This window comes from Oryctolagus cuniculus, chromosome 18 (genome assembly GCF_964237555.1).
Source record: "Oryctolagus cuniculus chromosome 18, mOryCun1.1, whole genome shotgun sequence".
NCBI classification, from domain to species: Eukaryota; Metazoa; Chordata; class Mammalia; order Lagomorpha; family Leporidae; genus Oryctolagus; species Oryctolagus cuniculus.
The window spans coordinates 7,450,561-7,472,291 of record NC_091449.1 but is presented as its reverse complement, the minus strand read 5'-3'; the positions used below and the strand labels follow the sequence as shown (position 1 = coordinate 7,472,291).

The 21,731-nt window shown below is 72.1% G+C and overlaps 2 protein-coding genes across 4 annotated transcripts; both read left to right on the top strand.

Annotated features, from left to right (window-relative positions):
• The first annotated feature begins 438 nt into the window (after positions 1 to 438).
• POLD1 (DNA polymerase delta 1, catalytic subunit) lies at positions 439 to 16,364 on the top strand. 2 transcript variants are annotated; one of them, XM_070062997.1, is made up of 28 exons: positions 439 to 529; positions 5,128 to 5,204; positions 5,422 to 5,624; positions 5,732 to 5,845; positions 6,447 to 6,593; positions 6,673 to 6,798; positions 6,873 to 7,041; positions 7,112 to 7,193; positions 7,265 to 7,394; positions 7,514 to 7,680; positions 7,774 to 7,878; positions 9,199 to 9,339; positions 9,413 to 9,523; positions 9,945 to 10,136; positions 10,229 to 10,317; positions 10,420 to 10,536; positions 10,645 to 10,758; positions 10,941 to 11,088; positions 12,896 to 12,991; positions 13,079 to 13,216; positions 13,658 to 13,833; positions 14,520 to 14,672; positions 14,751 to 14,853; positions 15,116 to 15,248; positions 15,344 to 15,457; positions 15,621 to 15,673; positions 15,755 to 15,852; positions 16,198 to 16,364. In XM_070062997.1, the coding sequence occupies exons 3-28, from the start codon at positions 5,423 to 5,425 to the stop codon at positions 16,301 to 16,303; spliced, it is 3,324 nt and encodes a 1,107-aa protein (XP_069919098.1). In that variant the 5' UTR covers positions 439 to 529; positions 5,128 to 5,204; position 5,422; the 3' UTR covers positions 16,304 to 16,364. The 2 variants fall into 2 exon arrangements, with proteins under 2 accessions (XP_069919098.1, XP_069919097.1); XM_070062996.1 differs by having other exon boundaries at positions 5,368 to 5,624.
• A 708-nt stretch (positions 16,365 to 17,072) lies between these two features.
• SPIB (Spi-B transcription factor) lies at positions 17,073 to 21,587 on the top strand. Of its 2 annotated transcripts, XM_070063006.1 has the most exons (6): positions 17,073 to 17,127; positions 17,807 to 17,834; positions 18,535 to 18,607; positions 18,811 to 19,040; positions 19,307 to 19,457; positions 20,192 to 21,587. In XM_070063006.1, exons 1-6 carry the CDS (start codon positions 17,105 to 17,107, stop codon positions 20,488 to 20,490), a joined length of 804 nt encoding a protein of 267 aa, XP_069919107.1. In that variant the 5' UTR covers positions 17,073 to 17,104; the 3' UTR covers positions 20,491 to 21,587. The 2 variants fall into 2 exon arrangements, with proteins under 2 accessions (XP_069919107.1, XP_069919108.1); XM_070063007.1 differs by lacking the exons at positions 17,073 to 17,127; positions 18,811 to 19,040 and having other exon boundaries at positions 17,210 to 17,834.
• The last annotated feature ends 144 nt before the right edge of the window (positions 21,588 to 21,731 follow it).

Below are 21,731 nucleotides of genomic sequence, written 5' to 3'. Positions count from 1 at the left end.
TGGAAGTTGTATTACTTGGGGCGCGGGATGGTTACAGCGATCCCCCTATTCCAAGCAGCCTACTCCGACACTAGTGTACCACTGGGCAAACCGGTCGGCACTCGTCTCGCCTCCGCCAGCGCGCGCGAGGCAGCTGGGCGTCACCCCGCCCGCCCACCAGCGGGCAGCGCCCGGCTCGACCTCCCGACGTGGCCGCGGGCCGGGAAGCGGATGGAGTGCGCGCAGCGCCCGAGGGCGGGAGGCGGGACCGAGTGGGATGGGGCGAGGCACGCTGCGCGCGTGCGCAGAAAGCAAGCGGCGGAGCGAGCGGGCCCTCGGGGGCGTGTCTTTGCTCCGCTACGTCACGGCGGGGCGGGAGTTGGAGATCCAAGGAGCGAGGCCGCTTCCCTATCGGAGAGGAGGGGCGTGGCCTCGCCCGCACGTGGGTAGGGGCGTGGCCAGCACGGCGCGCGCTGTCTCTGGGCTTGCGCGCGCCGGAGTCAGGGGTCACGGCGGCGTAGGCTGTGGCGGGAAACCGTGTTTGAAGGCTGTGAGTACTGGAGACCGGGAATCGGGGGCACTCGGGACGGGGACTCGAGTAGCCTGGAACACGGGCCTGAGGAGAGGGACCCGCGGAGGGCGCGCGGGCGGGGGCGCGCGGGAGAGGGGCTGGGGCCGGGGGTCTCCGCGGACGCACGCGCCGGGCGCGGGGCGGGAGGCCCCCGGGGCTGTGCGGCGCCCCGGGGAGCCTGGGGTCGCCCTCTCCGCTCCCTGAGTGTGTGAGGGGCGTCGCGGGCCGGGCGCCGTGCTAGGAGCGGGAGCCGCGGCGCCGGTTCGCCCTCCCTGGGGCAGCGGCCTTGGAGGGTCGAGGTCGGCTTGGATCCGGGCACAGCGCCTCCCCTGCCACGGCCCCGCGTGTTTGTAGCTGCGGGCTGAAAGGCTAGGGGTGGGGTTCGGGTTTAGGTCGGGGTCCACCCAGGAGCCGTGGGCGGGGGGCCTCTGCAAGGCTCGCTGGCTGCCCCGGGGAGATCGGGGGTGTAGCGGGTGGAGGCATGGCGGGTGGCTTGGGCCTGGCGTGGGGGGCAGCGGACAGGGTGGGCGATGGCAGGTGGGCTCAGCCAGGCCGGCCGTGGGGGTGACCCCTGGCCCCTGGGTTTGCAGAATGGATGGGGGAGGCTGAGAGGGAGGCAGGCTTGGGGGCACCGCGGTGAAGGCAGAGCCTGGATGGGCAGGGGGTGGGCAGAGGGGCTGAGTGGGAGCCCCTGGCCTTGGGTCTGGGATTCCCAGGCGGAGCGAGCGTTTGTCCCGAGGGGAGGAGAAGTTGGGGTGACCCCAGGAGTTGTTGGAACCGCAGTTTGCCGAAGTGGGGGAGAGAGCGGGGTGGGGTGTGCGGAGGAGATTCTGGGGCGATGGGGAGCCGGGCTTTGGAGTTGTCAGCACGCAGCTGGCCTTGGGCCCTGGGACCCTGCCCCTGCCCTGCTGTGTCGTCAGAGTTGTGGGGGGAGCCCAGCGCCCGCAAAGCCCGGTCCTGGGCCCGCGCAGACAGGGGACCCGCGGCCTCTCCCAGCTGCCTCCACTGGGCCCCCACACCTCCTTCCTGCCTCTGCGTCCCACAGATCTGGCAGCCCCCCTCCCCCCGCAGAGCCCCTCGGCTTCCCCTGCCCAACCCCGGGCGGGACTCCCTCCCTGCCTGCTCCCCTGCGGCTGGTGGGAAGCCGGACCCCAGCCTTCTCCTGGCCTGCGCTGGTTCTCGCCGGACACCGTCGGGTAGAAGCACCCTTCACACGGACCCGGTGTGCACGTGTTCGTGGCGGCCAGCAGGGGGACACACAGCGTGGAAACAGTGGGAGCCCTTCACGGGTTGTGGAGCTGTGTCCGTGTAGGGGAGGCCCTGTGTCCAGGCGGGGGGCGGGTGTTCTGGGTGTCTGGGCAGGGGGAGCTGTGTGTCTAGGCAGGGGGGTCTTGGGTGTCCGTGCAGGGGAAGCCATGTATGTCCAGGCGAGGGGGGGGGGTCCCAGGTGCCCCTGCAGGGGCAGCCGTGTGTGTCCAGGCGGGGTGGGGGGGGGGTCCCGGGTGTGTGTGCAGGGGCAGCCATGTGTGTCCATGGAGGGGGGTCCCAGGTGTCCGTGCAGGGGGTCCTGTGTGTCTGCAGGGGGACAGGAAGCCCGGACCTGCAGCTGGGTGGTTGTACTTGAACACGTGGAGTGGAAGAAGCCGGAGGGGGCTGGGTGTGCCCCTTTCCCCGCGGGCCACGCTCCGCGGACCGTAGAGATAGGTCGCAGCTTCTCGGGTTGGTGGTGGGTGGGGGTGGAAGTGCCCTCGCGTTGGTGTGGTCCTGGCTGCACCACCCTGGGGACTTCAGGCCGCGGCCCAGTGCCCTAAGCGGGTGGGTGGGCTGTGTACTAAGAATTCCACCTCGGTAAAACCGTTGCAGACGCAGCTGCCGTCCCGTGCGACTGGTCTCCCATCAGACGTCCGCGGAGCCTGCCCCACTGCCACTGTGCGCGGTTTGAACCCACGGAGGGGGCGACGTGCCCCTGCCAGGGTGCCGGGCTCCGGCTTCCTGCTCTCAGGGACCCCGGGAGGCAGCGTGCTGGGGAGGTCCCACGCGGGGCACCGGGATCGAATCCTGCGGGCGTCTGGGGAGCGACCAGCCGGCAGGGAGCCTCTCTGAAATAAAAATAAAGCCCCACAGAGGACTCCCACAGCGCGCCGGGAGCAGCCGCGTTCCCTTTGCCGGGTTCTGCCCGAGGCCGGCGTGGTGCGCGCATGCGCGCTCGCTCTCTTCCCCGGTTTGGCTGCGCCGTTTCAAAGCCTTGGCCACGGGGTGGGTGTGGCGGCTCAGCAGGGTAAGCCCCCCTGGGACGCCTGCACCCCGCGGCAGAGAGCCGGGGGTCGAGCCCGAGCTGACCAGCTGCAGCAGCCCGCGGCTCACGTGCTTGGGCCCTGCCACCCCCGAGAGAGACTCGGATGGGGCGCGCGCGCCCGTCTCCCCCGACTCATCCACAGCTTTCCTGTGCAGGCATCTGGGGACGGGCCAGCGGGTGGAAGATCTCCCCTCCTTTCAAGTAAATTTAGTAGTAGTCGTGGTTCTCCCATAGACCCCCAGAGGCATCTCGGGCCGAGGCCTGAGGTCCAGCTCAGTCACCTCCGCCAGGCCAGGCGGCCGCCCGGGGTCCCCCGCTGTGGTGTCCAGTCCCACGCGGGGTTCCCGCCCCAGGCCCGGGTGCCAGCTCCGCGCTGGGCTTGCCTGAGCCGCTGGCGCCCGGCGAGCGCCTCCCTCGGGGCTTCTCCCGCCAAGGTGCGCTCGGAGCGCGCCCCCGTGCGCCGGGCTCGGCCTGCAGAACAGCTGCCCTGGCCGCCCTCCTGGGTCCCGGGTCCAGCCGTGGGCCTCCACGGGCCGCGCTGGCTGGTTAAGTCCCGGAGAAGGACAGTTAGGTGGTTTCCAGCCTTTGCGACTTCCAGCCTCCGGAAGTGGCCTCTGCAAAGCAGGTTTTCACAGGTGAGGGCGGCAGCAGGCCTGCGTGCGGAGCCGCGGCCTCTGCGCCCAGGGTTTTGCGCTTTATTTTTGGAGAGAGATCGTCCATCTGCTGCTTCACTCAAATGTCCACAGTGGCCAGCGCCGGGCCAGACTGAAGCCAGGAGCCTGGAGCTGCATCCGGGCCTCCCACGTGGGTGGCCAGATCCGACCACTTGGGCCATCTGCTGCTGCCTTCCCCGGCTGTTTTAGCGGGGAGTTGGAGCAGCCGGGACTCGAACCAGCGTTCCATGGGATGCTGGCGCCCCAGGCATCGGTTTCATCCTCTGCGCCGCTGCAGCGCCGCCCCGTGGCTCTGAGCTACACTTCCGGCACGCAGAAAGCTCACTGGGACCCCGCCTCGGTCAGCCTCACCGGGCAGCCTCACCGGGCAGCGGCCGCGCTGTGCAGTGGGCCGGGCCCCTCGTGCCTGGCGCCTGCCGCACCTGCTCCGCAGCGCCGGGGTCCCTGCTGTGCCACCCGCAGGCACTGCAGGAGCCCGTCCCCGCCCCCGTAACCATGCAGAGGTTGCCAAGGGGCCCGGGTCACCCACCTCCCTCAGCCGACGGCGCCCTCCCCACTGCGCAGGCGCACGCGCTCTGCGGGACTCGGGCCGGGGTCCCCCGCACAGCCATGGCGGGGGCGCAGCTCCGCCTGAGCTGCCGCAGGAGCGTCCGCAGGTGTCTCCGTGGGCCCGTGACAACGCGCACGCTCACGGATAGCAGTTTCTGTCCTGTTTGCCGTGCGGGCTCTGCGGGGGGTGGAGTGGGAGAGGGCATTTGGGGAACAAACAGAGAGTTGGGGAAATATTTTATTCCTTTTTTACCCCCTTTAAAATGTATTTCATCTGAAAGGCAGGGCGACAGGGGAGAGAGAGGGAGTCTTCCATCTGGGTCACTCAGATGTCTGCGACAGCTGGGGCTGGGCCAGCCAAAGTCAGGAGCCAGACCCCACCCGGGTCTCCCACGTGGGGCGCGGGCCGCCACTCGACCACCATCCGAAGACTTACTTGTTTGAAAAGCGGAATGAGACGGAGGGAGGGAGGGAGGGAGGGAAGATCTCTCATCCACGGGCTCACTCCCTGAATGGCCGCCGCGGCGGGGGCTGGGCCAGGCCGGGGCCAGGATGCTGGAGCTCCGTGGGGGTCTCCCGTGCGGGTGGCGGGCGTCCTTCATTCCTGAGCCCGAGGTGGCCAGGCGGGTTCTGGCCGCTGCGCCGAGCTCCCTGAGAGGGGAGCTCGTCCTTCGCGGCGGCACGCCAGGGTCAGGGCGCAGCAGGAGAAGCCGTCTTCGGTCAGCTTCCTGCTAACGCAGGGAAGGCGGCAGAGGACGGCCCTGCGCTCGGGCCCTGCACCCACGCGGGGGAGCCCCACGGAGTTCCAGGCTCTGGCTTCCACCGGGCCGCGCAAGATCTCTCTTCCCCCTTCCCACGCCCTCCGCCCATCCCTCCCTCTCCGTGTCGCTCCGCCTGTCAGTAATGAAATACGGCAGAAAGGGGCAGCGCAGGCCCCGCCAGGGACGCGTCCGCAGGGAGCGCCGAGCGGTGGGCGGGCAGCCGGGTGAGCGGTGGCGGACGGGGCAGGTGTGCGTCTGGAATGAGTACGAAACGGAGAGGGCTTGCTTTCTTGACAGCCGGGGCCTCTGTGGTGCTCGGGCGAGGAGGTGACGTCCCAGTCGCTGGCCAAGTGGAGGCGTGGGTGGGTGTTGAGGTGAGCAGGTGAGGGTGCCGGGGGCTGAGGGAGGGGGCTTGGCTGTGCGTGGAGCAGGGGCTGAGGGCTCTTAGAGGGATAAACAGACGGCGAAATATGTGGGGGCTTGAGCGGGACGTGTTGGCGGACGGGGCAGCCTCCCATCAGCCCCCGGTCACGGCAGGTGCACGGAGGAGGGGCGCTCCTGGTCAGAGCCCACGTGCAGCCCCCCTTGCAGGATGGACGGCAGGCGGCAGCCGGGCCTGGGGTCCGGGGTGCCCCCGAAGCGGGCCCGCAAGGGCCCCTGGGATGAGGACGAGTCGCAGCAGGCGTCCCAGGAGGAGGAGCTGGCGATGGACGAGGAGGAGGAGCTGGAGCTGGAGTGCCGGCTGCAGGAGCAGGAGGAGGAGCTGCGTGCCGCCCTGGAGGGGCCGGGAGACGGTGAGGCCGGGCGCCCTCGGCCCCCGCCCCCCCCCCGAGTCACCGCCCTCCCACTCGGGGCGGGGGAGCGTGGAGCGCCAGCCCACGAGCCCTCCCCCACCCCGCAGGGCAGTTCTCGCCAGCCGCCCTGGATCCCCGCTGGCTGCGGCCCTCGCCGTCCCCGCTGGACCCCCAGACGGAGGCCCTCGTCTTCCAGCAGCTGGAGATCGACCACTACGTGGGTGAGGGGCAGGGCGCGCCCGGCGCCAGGTGCTGGGCCGGGAGGGCCGGGCCTGGGGCTCCGATGACGGCCGAGGGTTCAGCGTGGGCCGGAGGACAGAGCGTGGGGCTGGCGGGCTGTGAGGGAGTGGCTCTGAGCCGGGCGTGGCCCCGCCTCCCTCGGGCCGTGGCCCCGCCTCCCTCGGGCAGTGCTCCCTGAGCAGGGCTGAGTGGACGTGCACGCTGGAGCCCGTGTTTGGTTCCTGAAAGACTTACTGATTTATCTGAGAGAGAGAGAGAGCTCGCAATCCACTGGTTCACTCCCCAGATGGCCACAACAGCCAGGGCAGGGCCAGGCACGAGCCAGGAGCCTCATCCGGGCCTCCATGCGGGTGCAGGGCCCAAACACTTGGGCCCTCCTGCACTGCTTTCCCAGGCTGTTAGCGGGGAGCTGGACCAGAGGCGGAGCAGCCGGGACCCCACCAGCGCCCGCGGGATGCCGTGTCCCAGGCAGCGGCTTACAGCGCTCCGCCGCGCCCGGAGTCGGGGCTTTGCCGGGGCGGGGGTGGGGTCTAGGGAGGCCGCCTTCACAGAGCCTGCCCTCTCCTGTGACCCGCACCCCAGGCCCAGCGCGGCCCCTGCCTTGGGGGCCCCCTGCAGCCAGCAGCTCCGTGCCCGTGCTCCGGGCCTTCGGCGTCACGGACGAGGGCGTCTCGGTCTGCTGCCACATCCACGGCTTCAGCCCCTACTTCTATGTCCCCGCGCCCTCCGGTGAGCGCCCCCGCCCCGCCGGGAGGCCCCGCCCCGCCGGGAGGCCCCGCCCCGCGGCCCTGACCGCCTCTCTCGCCAGGCTTCGGCCCCGAGCACCTGGGCGACTTCCAGCGCGAGCTGAACGCGGCCATCAGCCGGGACCAGCGCGGCGGGAAGGAGCTGGCCGGGCCGGCCGTGCTGGCCGTGGAGCTGTGTTCCCGCGAGAGTGAGTGGCGCCGCCGGGCCGGGCGGGGCGGGGCGGGCGTCCGGCCGGCCGGTCCCAGCGTCCTCTGTCCGCAGGCATGTTCGGGTACCACGGGCACGGCCCCTCCCCGTTCCTGCGCGTCAGCCTGGCGCTGCCCCGCCTCGTGGCGCCCGCCCGGCGCCTGCTGGAGCAGGGCATCAGGGTGGCAGGCCTGGGCACCCCCAGCTTCGCGCCCTACGAGGCCAACGTGGACTTCGAGATCCGGTACGGCCCTGCCTCCGCCCGGCCCCGCCCCCAGCCCCGCCCCCCGCCCGCTGACCCTCAGCGCTTCCAGGTTCATGGTGGACACTGACATCGTTGGCTGCAACTGGCTGGAGCTCCCGGCCGGGAAATACGTCCTCCGGCCGGAGGGGAAGGTGCGGGGCTCCCCGGGGGCGGGGGCAGGGGCAGGGGCGGGGACCTCCGCCGCTGACCCCGCCCCCCGCAGGTCACGCTGTGTCAGCTGGAGGCCGACGTGCTGTGGTCGGATGTGGTCAGTCACCCGCCCGAGGGGCAGTGGCAGCGCATCGCACCCCTGCGCGTGCTCAGCTTCGACATCGAGTGTGCTGGCCGCAAAGGTCAGTCCCGGGCCGGCAGCTAAGGGTGGAGAGGGGCTGAGCGGGGCGGGCGGCGGCGAGGCCGGGGCTGGAGAGAGGCAGCGGCCAGAGCCCGCTTCCTGTGTGCCCCCGCCTCCCAGGCATCTTCCCGGAGCCCGAGCGGGACCCCGTGATCCAGATCTGCTCGCTGGGCCTGCGCTGGGGCGAGCCGGAGCCCTTCCTGCGCCTGGCGCTCACCCTGCGGCCCTGTGCCCCCATCCTGGGCGCCCAGGTGCAGAGCTACGAGCGGGAAGAGGAGCTGCTGCAGGTGCCTCTCCCCGCCCCTCCCAGCACCCCTGCGCGGGACTGGGGTGCGGGCCATTCCAGGGTGTTCCCCGGGTGACCCCGCGCCCCCGCGCAGGCCTGGTCCACGTTCGTGCGCACCTTGGACCCCGACGTGATCACCGGCTACAACATCCAGAACTTCGACCTCCCGTACCTCATCTCCCGCGCCCAGACCCTCAAGGTGAGGGCGGGGAGGGGCGGCGGCTTCCCGGGCTGTGTCCTCGTCCTGGCCGGGGCCCTGCCCTGCCGAGTCCAGCGGTCCCTTGCAGCTGGTCAGAGGCGAGGAGTGTTGCTGAGGGACGGTGCCGGGTCCTCGGTCCCTTCCCCCTGCCCGGGTCCCTGTCCAGTCCCCTACAGCGGCCACCTTGAGCCAGACTTGCCCTGATGACCTGGGCTCGCCCGCAGGGACGCATCCCGGACAGGTCGCCCTTGGGAGGAGCCGGGGGTCAGACCCTCAGTGTCCTGGGGGGCGCCAGTGAGCCTGTGCTGCTGTCTGGCCGCTTGGGTCATGAAGAAGAGACCCCGGGGCCCCCAAGCTCCAGGGAGACCACACCTGCCGGCCGGGCCACTGCGCCTGCCACCCGGTGCCACTCACCTGGGGCCTCCCAGGCCCGGCCCTGCCCCCGGCCCGTCTCCTCCACGCTGGGCCCTCTACCCCGCTCTGCAGGGGTCTCCTGCTCCTCACCCTGCAGCCTGTCAGGCCCCAGCCCCTCCTGACCCCAGCCCTTCTGTGACCCCAGCCCCCTCCCTGACCCCAGCCCCCTCCCTGACCCCAGCCCCCACCCTGACCCCAGCCCCCTCCCTGACCCCAGCCCCCACCCTGACCCCAGCCCCTCCTGACCCCAGCCCCCTGCCTGACCCCAGCCCCCTCCCTGACCCCAGCCCCTGCCTGACCCCAGCCCCCTCCCTGACCCCAGCCCCTCCCTGACCCCAGCCCTTCTGTGACCCCAGCCCCCTCCCTGACCCCAGCCCCTGCCTGACCCCAGCCCACTGCCTGACCCCAGCCCCCTCCCTGACCCCAGCCCCTCCTGACCCCAGCCCCTCCCTGACCCCAGCCTCCTCCCTGACCCCAGCCCCTCCCTGACCCCAGCCTCCTCCCTGACCCCAGCCCCTCCCTGACCCCAGCCCCCTCCCTGACCCCGGCCCCTGCCTGACCCTGGCCCCCTCCCTGACCCTGGCCCCCTCCCTGACCCCAGCCCCCTCCCTGACCCCGGCCCCTCCCTGACCCCGGCCCCTGCCTGACCCTGGCCCCCTCCCTGACCCCAGCCCCTCCCTGACCCCAGCCTCCTCCCTGACCCCAGCCCCCTCCCTGACCCCAGCCCCTCCCTGACCCCAGCCTCCTCCCTGACCCCAGCCCCTCCCTGACCCCAGCCCCCTCCCTGACCCCGGCCCCTGCCTGACCCTGGCCCCCTCCCTGACCCCGGCCCCTCCCTGACCGCGGCCCCAAGGCAGCCGCAGGGTCCCCGTGCGCTCACCTGCGGACTTGCGCCTCCGCCCCCAGGTGCCGTCTTTCCCGTTCCTGGGCCGAGTGGCCAACCTCCGCTCCAGCATCCGGGACTCCTCGTTCCAGTCGAAGCAGACCGGCCGGCGGGACAGCAAGGTGGTCAGCATCGTGGGCCGCGTGCAGATGGACATGCTGCAGGTAGGCGGGGGCCGGCGCCCAGCCCCGGGAGGCCGCGCCCGGGCCCACACCCAGCGCCGCCCGCCCCCCCCAGGTGCTGCTGCGGGAGCACAAGCTGCGCTCCTACACGCTCAACGCCGTGAGCTTCCACTTCCTGGGCGAGCAGAAGGAGGACGTGCAGCACAGCATCATCACGGACCTGCAGGTGCCCGCGCCCTCCGACCCCTGACCCCGCCCCCGCCCCGGGCCACCCCGGCCTGGAGCCCCCGCGGCCCCGCCCGACCCCGGCCTGGAGGCCCCCCCCACCGCCCCCGCGGCCCCGCCCCCGTCCACCCCGGCCTGGAGCCCCCGCGGCCCCGCCCCCAGCCACCCCGGCCTGGAGCCCCCGCGGCCCCGCCCGACCCCCGTCCTCCCCCCGACCCCCACCCTCCCCCCGACCCCCACGACCCTGCCCCGCCCCCGTCCACCCCGGCCTGGAGCCCCCGCGGCCCCGCCCTGACCCCGGCCCCGCCCCCGTCCACCCCGGCCTGGAGCCCCCGCGGCCCCGCCCTGACCCCGGCCCCGCCCCCGTCCACCCCGGCCTGGAGCCCCCGCGGCCCCGCCCGACCCCCCCGGCCGTCCCGCAGAACGGGAACGAGCAGACGCGCCGCCGGCTGGCCGTGTACTGCCTCAAGGACGCGCTGCTGCCGCTGCGGCTGCTGGAGCGCCTCATGGTGCTGGTGAACGCCGTGGAGATGGCGCGCGTCACGGGCGTGCCGCTCAGCTACCTGCTCAGCCGCGGCCAGCAGGTCAAGGTCGTGTCCCAGCTGCTGCGGCAGGTCAGTGGCCCGGCGCGGGCGGGCGGAGCCCCGGCCCCCAGGGCCTGCCCGCCCCGGCCCAGCCCCGGCCTGCTCACCGCGGCCCTCCTCAGGCCATGCGCGAGGGGCTGCTGATGCCCGTGGTGAAGACGGAGGGCGGCGAGGACTACACGGGGGCCACCGTCATCGAGCCCCTCAAAGGGTGAGGCCCAGGGCGGGGCGGGGGCGGGGCGGCCGGGGCGGGGGCGGGGGCGGGGGCGGGCGGGGCGGGGGCTCCCGGCCCTGACCCCCGGCTCCTCCCCAGGTACTACGACGTCCCCATCGCCACCCTGGACTTCTCCTCGCTGTACCCGTCCATCATGATGGCCCACAACCTGTGCTACACCACGCTGCTGCGGCCCGGGGCCGCCCAGAAGCTGGGGTAGGCCCTCCTTCCCACGGGCCCCGGAAGTGCAGGGGCGGCCCGGGGGGCTGCGGTGCTCACGCCTGAGACTCGGGGCTGAGAGGGGCCGCACCCCTGCCCCCGCAGCCTGAGCGCCGACCAGTTCATCAGGACGCCCACGGGGGACGAGTTCGTGAAGACGTCCGTGCGGAAGGGGCTGCTGCCCCAGATCCTGGAGAACCTGCTCAGCGCCCGCAAGAGGTGGGCTCCCGGCGGGCGCCGTCCCGGCTCGTGGCTCCGACTTGGGGGTGGGGCTTCCCGGCGGGGCCGCCCCCTCGTGGCCGGGTGTGCATTCCCACAGGGCACCCCCAGCCGGTCCCGCGGCCCCGCGCCGTGCCCGCAGCGTCCCCAGACCTCAGCAGCCTTTCCCCGCCCCCTCTCAGGGCCAAGGCCGAGCTGGCTCGGGAGACCGACCCCCTGCGGCGGCAAGTGCTGGACGGGCGGCAGCTGGCGCTGAAGGTGAGCGCCAACTCTGTGTATGGCTTCACCGGCGCCCAGGTGGGCAGGCTGCCGTGCCTGGAGATCTCGCAGGTGAGCTCTGCCCCAACCCAGGGCGGGGCGGGGGGGGGGGGCATGTGCATCACGGGGAGTCGATCGCCTGCCCCCTGGGTCCCGGAGTGGGGCGGAGGGTGGGAGGCAGCTGCGGGGCCCTGGGGACGAGGGAGGGATGGCAGGGATGGAGGGAAGCGTGCTCAGGGTGCAGCGGGCGGTGTGGACTCCACAGTGGACGACGTGGGGTCCAGGGCAGCGCCCGGGAAGGGAGCGGTTCTGCTGCTTGGCCGCGCTCACGGGAGGTCCCCTGGCCACTTGTGCCCAGCCCCCCTCCCTGCCGGCGGGGAGCCCTTGGCCGTCGTGGGAGTGGGCGCTGGGGACGGTGAGGGCCCTGTGAAGGCGCTCAGCCGTGGTTGGCCGAGGCGGCTCTGAGGATGAGCCCACGGTCCGCGGCGACTGTGCTGCGTAGACAGAAAGATCCCCAATGAGGCCGCGGGCCTGGCCGTGGCGGGCGCGGAGGGCAGGACCTGGGACCCAGCAGCCTCTGCGGCTGTCCCCACCGGGGTCACGGGGACAGCGCTCGCTCTCCCTGCACCGGCGAGGCTGCCCTTGGCCTGCTGCCAGCCAGGGCGTCCAGGGTTCTCCCCGGGGCTGGGCAGGCAGGCACGGAGCGCCCACTGGCGCAGAGGTCACGCTGACGCTGCGTGGCCCGCGGCCCCCACCTCAGGGGAACAGATGCTCTTATCAGGCAAGGAGTGCCGAGGGCTTCGGGTCCCCTCCGCGGAGCCAGGCAGGAGCAGGCCCTGCTGTGGGCGGGGAGACTCCCTTCCCGTGCCGCACGCCCAGCTCACGCCCGGCCGTGGCCTCGCCCCGGGGAGAGGCCGCAGGTCTGGGTGCCAGGCCCCGGCCCTGAGCAGAGGAGGCCGGCGGGCGCAGCTTCGCCTTTCCCCGGGCTGCGTCCCCGACCCTGCCGGGGCCTCGTCCCCCTGCGCGGCTGTGTCCTGGCCTCTCCTTCCTCGTCGGACCCTGGGAGCTCTGCAGAAGGGATGAGCAGGCAGGATACGCGACAGCAGACGGGACGGAGCGGGCTCGAGCCCAGGGCCATCGGCGTCGCCCTAAGTGAACGGACGACGAGCCGCGGGGAGAGGCAGGGCCGCGTGCCCACAGACCCAGAGGGCTCCACTGTGACACACGGCCCTGGGGAGGCACGACTTCCTGTTTGTGTCTTTAGATTTATTTATTTTAAAGTCAAAGTTAGAGAGACAGAGGGAGGTCTTCCATCCGCTGGTTCACTCCCCAAATGCCCGCAAACAGCCAGGGCTGGCCAAGCTGGAGCCAGGAACCAGGAGCTTCCTCCGGGCCTCCCACGCGGGTGCAGGGGCCCAAGCACGTGGGTCATCCTCCGCTGCTTTCCCAGGGGCGTTAGCAGGGAGCTGGACTGGACATGGAGCAGCCGGAAGCCCCTGTAGGACGCCAGCGTCTCGGGCTGCGGCTTCCCCGCCACGCTGCAGCGGCAGCCCCGAGGAGCGGGTCCCACCCAGGGGCAGTGGCCGGCTGTGTGGTTTACGGGGCCAGGGATGTCAGTTGCCCTGCACCAGAGAGCCGCCCGGACACCAGTGTGAGGGAAGCTCCGGGCCGGGGCCTCAGGCGCCAGCCTTCCCGCATCCCTCCCGGGCCCTGAGCTCCCGGCTGAGGGACCCGCTTGTTCCAGCAGGGCGTGGAGCCCCATTTTGCAGATAATGGAAACTGAGGCACGGGGGGGACGGAGGAGCTCAGCGCTCACAGCTGGGCAGCGGCGTGGCCCTCCCCCGCCCACGTCCACTCTGCCTCACTCCCCACCCCACAGAGCGTCACGGGGTTCGGGCGGCAGATGATAGAGAGGACCAAGCAGCTGGTGGAGTCGCAGTACACCGTGGAGAACGGCTACCACAGCAATGCCAAGGTGCAGGCCGCCCCGGCCCCGGCCCCGGCCCCGACCTCCTGTGGTGGCCCCAGGCCGCCTCCATCTCACCCGCCCCCCCCCCCCCAGGTGGTGTATGGCGACACCGACTCTGTCATGTGCCGGTTCGGCGTCTCCACCGTGGCCGAGGCCATGGCCCTGGGCCGGGAGGCCGCGGACTGGGTGTCAGGTCACTTCCCACCGCCCATCCGGCTGGAGTTCGAGAAGGTGGGTGGGGAGCCCCGCCCTCGGGGCTCAGGGTGGAGACCAGGGCTGTGTTCCCGGGGTGCCTGCAGATGGCCCCCCAGCAGACCCTGAGGGTACTCGGGGCCCCCCCTGGGCAGCCCTGCTCCACATCCGGAGCCTCGGTCATGCAGGACAGCACCTGTCACGGGGTCCCTGCTCTGGGATGCCCTCCATGGTGGGGACCTGGGGCCTGGCTCCTCCACTGGCTCCCACACACGCCGTGGGGCCCCAGCCTCTGTTCTCTGAATGGACACCACGCTGTCTGCCCGTCTCTGCCTGGGTTTGCCAGTCTCTGCAGTGGAGCTGCGGTTTCTGGCTGGGAGGGTCCCACCCCGGGAGGGTCCCCACCCCCTTAGCCTCTGGGGGCGTCTCAGCACCGGGCCGGCCTCCACGGGCTCAGGGCGCAGCCGCGGGTCCCTCCAGGTCTACTTCCCCTACCTGCTCATCAGCAAGAAGCGCTACGCGGGCCTGCTCTTCTCCTCCTGCCCGGACACCCACGACCGCATGGACTGCAAGGGCCTGGAGGCTGTGCGCAGGGACAACTGCCCCCTCGTGGCCAACCTCGTCACCGCCTCACTGCGCCGGCTGCTCATTGACCGGTGTGTGGGACCCTCTGCCCAGACCTGGGCCCAGACCCCCACCACGCAGAGGGCAGGCCAGACCCGGCCCTCCTCCCTCAGCCCCAGGGGTCCAGGCCCAGCCCTCCTCCCTCAAACCCAGGGTCCAGCCCTTCCTCCCTCAGGCCCTGGGGTCCAGCCCCAGCCCTCTTCCCTCAGACCCAGGGGTCCAGCCCCAGCCCTCCTCCCTCAGATCCAGGGGTCCAGCCCCAGCCCCTCCTCCCTCAGGCCCTGGGGTCCAGCCCCAGCCCTCCTACCTCAGCCCCAGGGGTCCAGCCCCAGCCCTCCTCCCTCAGACCCAGGGGTCCAGCCCCAGCCCTCCTACCTCAGACCCAGGGGTCCAGCCCCAGCCCCTCCTCCCTCAGGCCCTGGGGTCCAGCCCCAGCCCTCCTACCTCAGCCCCAGGGGTCCAGCCCCAGCCCTCCTCCCTCAGGCCAGCAGGCCAGACCCAGCCGGCTCCCCTGGGGACACAGGTGTCCGGGCCGCTCTTCCTGGGTAGTGAGACAATGGAAAGAGGCAGGCCGGGCGGACAGCTGTGGGTTCGGGCCCCGCCCCCGTCACTTGGAGCCTGTGGCTGGGCAGCCCCTCCCCCTGTGACCCTCAGCCCACAGAGCCCATCCCGGTCCCCTGCCCCCAGCGACACCTGCCTGTGTGCCCAACCCCCACAGGGACCCCGAGGGCGCGGTGGCCCACGCCAAGGACGTCATCTCCGACCTGCTGTGCAACCGCATCGACATCTCCCAGCTGGTCATCACCAAGGAGCTGACCCGCGCCGCGGCCGACTACGCCGGCAAGCAGGCCCACGTGGAGCTGGCCGAGAGGTCTGCGCGGGCCGGCCGGGGGCGCCCTGCCCCGCGCCACCTGCGCTCACCCCCCCCCCCCGCCCGGTCTCCCCGCAGGATGAGGAAGCGGGACCCCGGGAGCGCGCCCAGCCTGGGCGACCGCGTCCCCTACGTGATCATCGGCGCCGCCAAGGGCGTGGCCGCCTACATGAAGTCCGAGGTCAGGCCCACCTGGCCGCCGGCGCCCGCCCTGCGGCTCTCACTTCTGCTTTCCACGATGGGCGGGGCGGGAGGGTGGGGCCGGCCCAGGGCCCAGGGCCCAGGGCCCAGGACAGCTAAGCCGCTGCTCCCCGCCCCTCGCCAGAGCGTCCTCTGGCCTCCCTGTGACCCCCGACCCCATGGCTGTCGGTAGCCTGCCCTTGGCTGCCCCCACGGCCCCCAGCGGAGGCCGCCCGGCGCGCTGAGCCCGGCCCTGCCCGCAGGACCCGCTGTTTGTGCTGGAGCACAGCCTGCCCATCGACACGCAGTACTACCTGGAGCAGCAGCTCGCCAAACCGCTGCTGCGCATCTTCGAGCCCATCCTGGGCGAGGGCCGCGCCGAGGCCGTGCTGCTGCGTACGCGGGCCGGGCCGGGCGGGCGGGGGCGGGCGGGGGCAGGCGGGCGGGGTGCGTGCGTGCGCGCAGGGCCCACCGCCGCCTCCCTCCTGCAGGGGGCGACCACACGCGCTGCAAGACGGTGCTCACGGGCAAGGTGGGCGGCCTGCTGGCCTTCGCCAAACGCCGCAGCTGCTGCATCGGCTGCCGCACGGTGCTGAGCCACGAGGGTGAGCCCGGACCCCGGCCCGCGCCCCCCGCCGGGAGTTCCCCAGGGGAGTTTTCCCCACACACTCGCGCCCTTGTTCTCCGCCTGCGGGGACTTTCGGGAGCTGGGATGGGCCGCGGGTGGGGAAGGGCTGGCCTGGCTGGGCTCTGACCCCTCCCTCGCAGGAGCCGTGTGCGAGTTCTGCCTGCCCCGGGAGTCGGAGCTGTATCAGAAGGAGGTGAGGGTTCCCGCGGCCGGCCGGCCGGGCGGGGCGGGGTGGGGGCGGGGGCGGGCGGCGCTCAGCCCCGGCTGTCCCCAGGTGTCCCACCTGAGCGCCCTGGAGGAGCGCTTCTCGCGCCTCTGGACCCAGTGCCAGCGCTGTCAGGGCAGCCTGCACGAGGACGTCATCTGCACCAGGTGCCGCCGCTCGGGCCGGGGAGGGGGCCGGGGCCGGCGCACCCCCTCCTGGGAAGTGGCTCCCCCACCCCAGCAATGCACGCACGCACACACCACACACGCACTCTTGTCCTGGCCCCCTCCCGCAGGGCGGGGCCGGGCTTTCCCCAGGGAACGGGTGGGCGGGGCCGGTTCCCACGCCAGGTGACAGGTGATATACGACAGCTCTGGTCTGCGCCTGGCCTGGCCCCCGCTGTTATCGGCTCCCCCCAGCCCGCTGAGTAAACAGCCCGCCGCATGGGGGGGCCGAAGTCCTGGGAACGGCCGCCCCGCCCGGGCGGCGCTGACCCCGGCCTCCCCCCGCAGCCGGGACTGCCCCATCTTCTACATGCGCAAGAAGGTGCGCAAGGACCTGGAGGACCAGGAGCAGCTGCTGCGCCGCTTCGGGCCGCCGGGCCCCGAGGCCTGGTGACCCCCGCGCCCCCCCCCCCCCCCCCCGCGGGCGGAGGGCTAATAAAGTCTGGGCCTTTGCACCCGTTTCTTGTGGTCTCTGAGGGGGACGCGTTCGGGTTTCGCGAGCCTTGGCCCCGCTGGACGTCGGCGCGAGGCCCTGGCTGCCCCCGCCCCCGGGCCTGCCTCGGCCTCGTCTCGGTCTCAGCGCGAGCCCTCCTCCGCTCCCAGTGCACACGCGCACGCAGCTGTCCCTGCCCAGCCCACTACCCGCCGGGGACCCCGCCGGTGCTGACCTGCTTGTCCCGGGGCACCCCCTGGCACTAGCGGGGGCCCCCAGGCCACCCCCACGGAAATTTCCTCCCGGGGTCCTGGAGACCAGCTGCAGACCTGGGTTTCCCCCCACCCATGTCCACCTGTGAGACCCCCAGCTGTCCCCGCAGCCCCTCAGGGCCTCACCTGCCCTGCTGCAGAGCCACGCCCACTGCGGAGAGCCCTGCTCCCGCCCCCAGCGCCCCCTCCCCTCACCGCGGGCCTGCGCCCTCGCACCCGCCTGTTGACCTTGGTGACCCCAGCGTCCCCCCAGTCCAGCTCCTCCCTTCATCTGCGCCCCCAGCCATGGGGATCCCCAAATCCAGATGGCCACTGGGCCCGCCCTCTCTGCCACGTGACCGAGGGGTTGTGCAATCCAGCCCCCTCCCCGAGGGGATTTTTGAGGAGGGCCCAGGGCCCTGCACCCCCGCCCCCCCAACCCCGGGGGCTGGGCCAAGGTATATATAGGGGTGGCGGCCACAGCCAGTGCAAGCCCAGCCCAGCCCGCACCATGCTCGCCCTGGAGGCTGCACAGTAAGTGGGGGCCCCCACCCCTCACGACCCCGCACCCACAGGCAGGTGGGCGGGAGGGGAGGGTGCTGGCCTCGCACTCCCCAGCCCTCACTCCTGGGGCACCTGCGTCCCCCGCCAGGGTTGCTGTCTCCTGGCTCCCTGCAGCTGTCACCACGCCTGTGGCTCCTCTGTCTGCTGGGGCCCCTCGGCCTCTGAGGCTCGGTCCCCGTTTCTCCTTCAGCCCCTGCCCCCCAGGCTCTCCATCCCCGGGATCCAGAAACACTTCCTGCTCTGCAGGGAGCGCGCCTGCACCTTCCCCTCATCCCGTCTCCCTGGTTCCCTCCTCTGGCCCCAGGAGGACCCATTTAAGCTGCTGGCTCACTGAGGCCGCGCTTGGCCCGGGGCCTCTCGACACCCCCACTGCTCGCTGGTACCCACACCTCCCCAGGGACTTTCTCCCTCACTTTCCCTGCCCCCGCCCCCCAGCCCCTGTCTATGCAAATCCCGGGGAGGGGGAACATTTGCCTGGCCCCCCGGCCCCCACTTCCTGTCCCAGGGAGGGAGCGGGGGTTGGATGTGGTAGGACTGGGCTCCCACTCGGGGACAGCACACGACTGCACAGCTTGGGTGGTCACAGCCGCCGCCACCTGCCCCTGCCAGCCCCCGGCCTTGACATGCCCCTGTGTCTCTCCCCCGCCAGGCTGGACGGACCCCATTTCAGCTGTCTGGTGAGTCGGGGGGCCCCCGGGGTCAGGGAGGGGGCAGGGAAGCCTGGTGGCCACTGCGCGTCCCTTTCTGTCACTGCGGCGTCTGCCCGCCACCGTGCAGTTCTGATGTCCCCTTCCTGCGGCTTTCGCGCACGGACTTATTCCTCCTGTTGACACCCTCGACCCCGCGCCAGCCCGAGAAAGTGCCGGCGCCGGCTGTGGTCGGGAGAAAGCCTCTGCTTGTATTTTTAACGCCTGAGTCAGTGCAGGCGCCGTCCCGGGTGCACCCCCGTGGGCCTGCCCATCCTGCTGCCACCCGTGCGGGCTGACCAGAAGGGGGCCATTCCTGGCCCCAGTCCCTTCCCAGGGACACCCCCCACCCCCACTCATTTCAGCTCTGTGCAGCAGCAGGTGCCCAGGGCGCCTTGGGCGGATGCCACCGCGCGGGCATCGTCCTCACTGACGGCTCTGGTGCCGCATCCGGCTCCTGCCAGGGTGCCCGGGAGCTTGTCCTCCACCCGGCTGTGTCGCAGAAGACCCCTGCCTCCTGCTGCTCCCCACCCCCACCCCCAGCAGGCGGGCAAGGGCGGGGGACCCAGGCACGGCGGGGGCGCCGTGTGCCGGGCTGGCCGCTGTGTGTGTCTCTGTGTCTCTGGGTTCCTTCCTTGTCTGCTGGGAGTCTGGGGGTGAGGATGACACCCTAACCCCCCCCCCCCCACAGTACCCCGAGGGCGTCTTCTATGACCTGGACAGCTGCAAGCACTCCAGCTGCCCTGACTCGGAGGGGGCTCCTGGTGAGTGACCCTGGCCCAGCCTCCTGCCCTCCTGGGCCTGGGGGGAAGGGTTGGGAAGATGGCAGCCCGGCTCCCAGCCCTCCTCCCCTCCCCTCTCCCCCTCAGCCCCGGCCCGCTCCGCCATGCAAATCCTGGGGTCACCGATTTGCACAGCCCACACAATGGCCCTGTGTGCCAGTCTCTGACTCGGTGCCCCTCCCCAGACTCCCTGTGGGGCTGGACTGAGGCTCCGCCTGTCCCGCCTGCCCCCTACGAGGCCTTCGACCCAGCAGCGGCCACTGCCTTCGGCCATCCCCAGGCTCTCCAGCTCTGCTATGGCCCCTCCAGCTATAGCCCCGCGGGGAGTCTCGACCCCTCCCCCAGCCTGGAGGCCCCCGGGCCCGGCCTCCCCACCGCCGCGGCCGCCTACCCCTCGGAAGACTTTCCCAGCCAGGTGAGGGGCAGGGCCACCCCCACAGTCGGTCCCCACCTCTGTCCCACGGCAACCCGCCCGTTATCCCTGCACCACCACCCGGGCGCCCACCAGGGCACGGCGGCCCCGGGGCTGGACAGGCTGTAACGGAGGCCATGGGGCTGGGTCCAGGCTGCAGATGAAGATGAAGGCCTGGAGGGGAGGGCTGTGGTGGGGCGGGCGGAGAGGAGGAAGTGGAGGGAGAGGCAGGTGGTCCTCTAATGGACAGGCGCCCCGATCTTCCGCAGCCTCTGGCCCCACCAGTATACGCCCCGTACCCCAGCCCCGTGCTGTCAGAGGAGGAGGATTTACTGCTGGACAGCCCCGCCCTGGAGGTCTCGGACAGCGAGGCGGAGGAGGCCCTCATGGCTGGCCCCGAGGGGCGGGGGTCCGAGGCAGGTATGTGAGAGTGGAGACTCCCCGGGCTGTGTGACCGCGAGCAAGTGCCCCTCCCTCTCTGTGCTCTGGCCTCCTGGCTGGGAGGCTGAAGAGGGACAGGCGTGTCCTGCAGGGTGCGGGTTCTGCGAGCCCAAATCCCCACCCTGGGCTGCCCCGCTCCTGCCCCCAGACCCGGGGTCCTCTGTAAAGTGGGCATGGTCCTCGCCACCCGTCTCCTGGGGTCGCGATGAGGACTGCGTGGCCATGAGCTCACGGCGAGCGCCGGGCACAGCAAGTGGCACTAAATGGCCCGAGGAGGCTTGTAAACGCGACAGCTGCGGCTGGGGGGCGCTCCCGGGCCACTCCCAGGCTGCCCGGCGGGGAGGGGCGCAGGGGAGGTGCTCTTGGCCAGTGCCCCTCCCCCGAGGGGCCCTCGCTGCTTGTAGGAGCCCAGGGCTGCGGTCTGGGGGCTGAGGCCCCGGGCGCCTGGAGCTGGAGGAGTGGCCAGGCAGAGCCAAGCCCACTCCTGACCTGGCCATTCAGCTGCGTTTGGGGAGCCTGGCGGGGGCTCCGTGGGCCGCCTGTGCGTCGCCGGGTGCGGGAAGGGTCCCCGGCTGGGGGAGGGGGAGGGGGAGCAGGGGCAGAGTCCCTCCTGCGGCTGGGGCGGGAGCGGGAGCGCACCTAGGACCGCCCTGACCCTGACCCTGACCCTGACCCTGACCCTGACCCTGACCCGCCCGCGCGCGCCGCCGCAGGGGCCCGCAAGAAGCTGCGCCTGTACCAGTTCCTGCTGGGGCTGCTGACGCGCGGGGACATGCGCGAGTGCGTGTGGTGGGTGGAGCCCGGCGCCGGCGTCTTCCAGTTCTCGTCCAAGCACAAGGAGCTGCTGGCGCGCCGCTGGGGCCAGCAGAAAGGCAACCGCAAGCGCATGACCTACCAGAAGCTGGCGCGCGCGCTGCGCAACTACGCCAAGACCGGCGAGATCCGCAAGGTCAAGCGCAAGCTCACCTACCAGTTCGACAGCGCGCTGCTGCCCGCGGCCCGCCGCGCCTGAGCCCCGCGCTGGGGAAGGGGCGCTCCCGCGCCAGGGACGCGGGGCCCATAAACCTCTACGCTGTGCGTGTGTTGGGGTGGGGGCGGTGCTTCCAGAACCCCCAAGGACTTGTCTGGGACCCCCCGTGATGTCTGAGACACCCACCCCCACCACCGCCAGGCCTGGGGCCCCTCCCCTCCCCTGGGGATGCGGGGGTCCACGGGTCGCACCGCGAGGGGGCGCTGCGGCGGTGGCGGCGGCCCCTCCTCGGTGCTGAGATCGCCTAGTAATGTCTGGGGCCCTGGGCGCCGTCGATCAGGTCTCCGCTCTCTCTGCTCATCGACGGCTCCTGTCACTCGTGTCCCCCAGGACCCCCTTTGTCATCCTAGCGGACCCCCCCCCCGATTCTCTGGAACCCCTCTGCTGTCCCTTTTTTTCGTGGCTCCTCGAGCCCTCCCCCTCCCCCCGCCCCGGGATCGTTTCGTTCTGTCTGAAGTCACTGGGGGGAGCCCTGGGTGGTTCAGTGGAACTGTGTCCGGGCCCCTCCTGGGGTACCAGGTCACCCCTGGACTCCCCCAGGCACGCGGGAGGCCCCGATGGGGCCCCCAGCCCTCCCTACACCTGACTTCCCACCCGGCTCTTGGGTGCAGCCCTGGGGGTGGGGACCTGGCATTTCCCCGCCGGCAAACTGCAGATTCCCGACAGGGGCCAGCTTTTCAGGGCAGAGAGGCTGGAGCTGGACAGCGCCCCCCCGCCCCCCCGCCCCCGAGCCTGCCCCAGTCCTTGCTGCCCCTTGCAGGGCGGGGGGAGGTCAGAGGTCTGGGTGGGCTGGGGGCTGTCTCCAGGCTTCAGTCTGCCCCTCTGGGAAAGGGGCGGGGAGGGGAGGAGGAAGACTCAAAAGACCCTTCCCCTTGTGAATGGCCAGGAGCAGGGGAGGGAGGCCCCGAGGGACACCGGCGGCCCGAGGCAGGGGTCCAGGGGGGAGACGGGGCAGGGGCCGGAGAGGGGGGTGACACAGCCTCTCCCCGGGGCCGCCGCCTGCAGCGAAGGGACTTCCCTTCCAAGCTCGCACTGCCGCCTCGACGTGAAATCAAATAAAATAAAGCGAGAAATCAAAGTGGACGGGTCTCCTGGGAGCCTCTGCTGTGGACGGAGCCCTGGCTGCGGGGGCGCCAGGCGCGGGCGGGGAGGTCGCCGCAGCCGCCGCCTCTCCAAGCGCTCGGACTGCAGGCACGAGGGGTCCAGCGCCATCGCGGCGTCTC

Excerpts from the sequence above, each read along its gene's own strand:
- POLD1 (XM_070062997.1), top strand. The coding sequence starts at position 5,423 with ATGGACGGCAGGCGGCAGCCGGGCCTGGGGTCCGGGGTGCCCCCGAAG. Across the intron at positions 7,042-7,111 it reads AACGTGGACTTCGAGATCCG|GTTCATGGTGGACACTGACA; the intron begins GTACGGCCCTGC and ends CAGCGCTTCCAG. Across the intron at positions 15,853-16,197 it reads GAGGACGTCATCTGCACCAG|CCGGGACTGCCCCATCTTCT; the intron begins GTGCCGCCGCTC and ends CTCCCCCCGCAG.
- SPIB (XM_070063006.1), top strand. The coding sequence starts at position 17,105 with ATGCTCGCCCTGGAGGCTGCACA. Across the intron at positions 17,128-17,806 it reads CTCGCCCTGGAGGCTGCACA|GCTGGACGGACCCCATTTCA; the intron begins GTAAGTGGGGGC and ends CTCCCCCGCCAG. Across the intron at positions 19,041-19,306 it reads CGGAAGACTTTCCCAGCCAG|CCTCTGGCCCCACCAGTATA; the intron begins GTGAGGGGCAGG and ends GATCTTCCGCAG.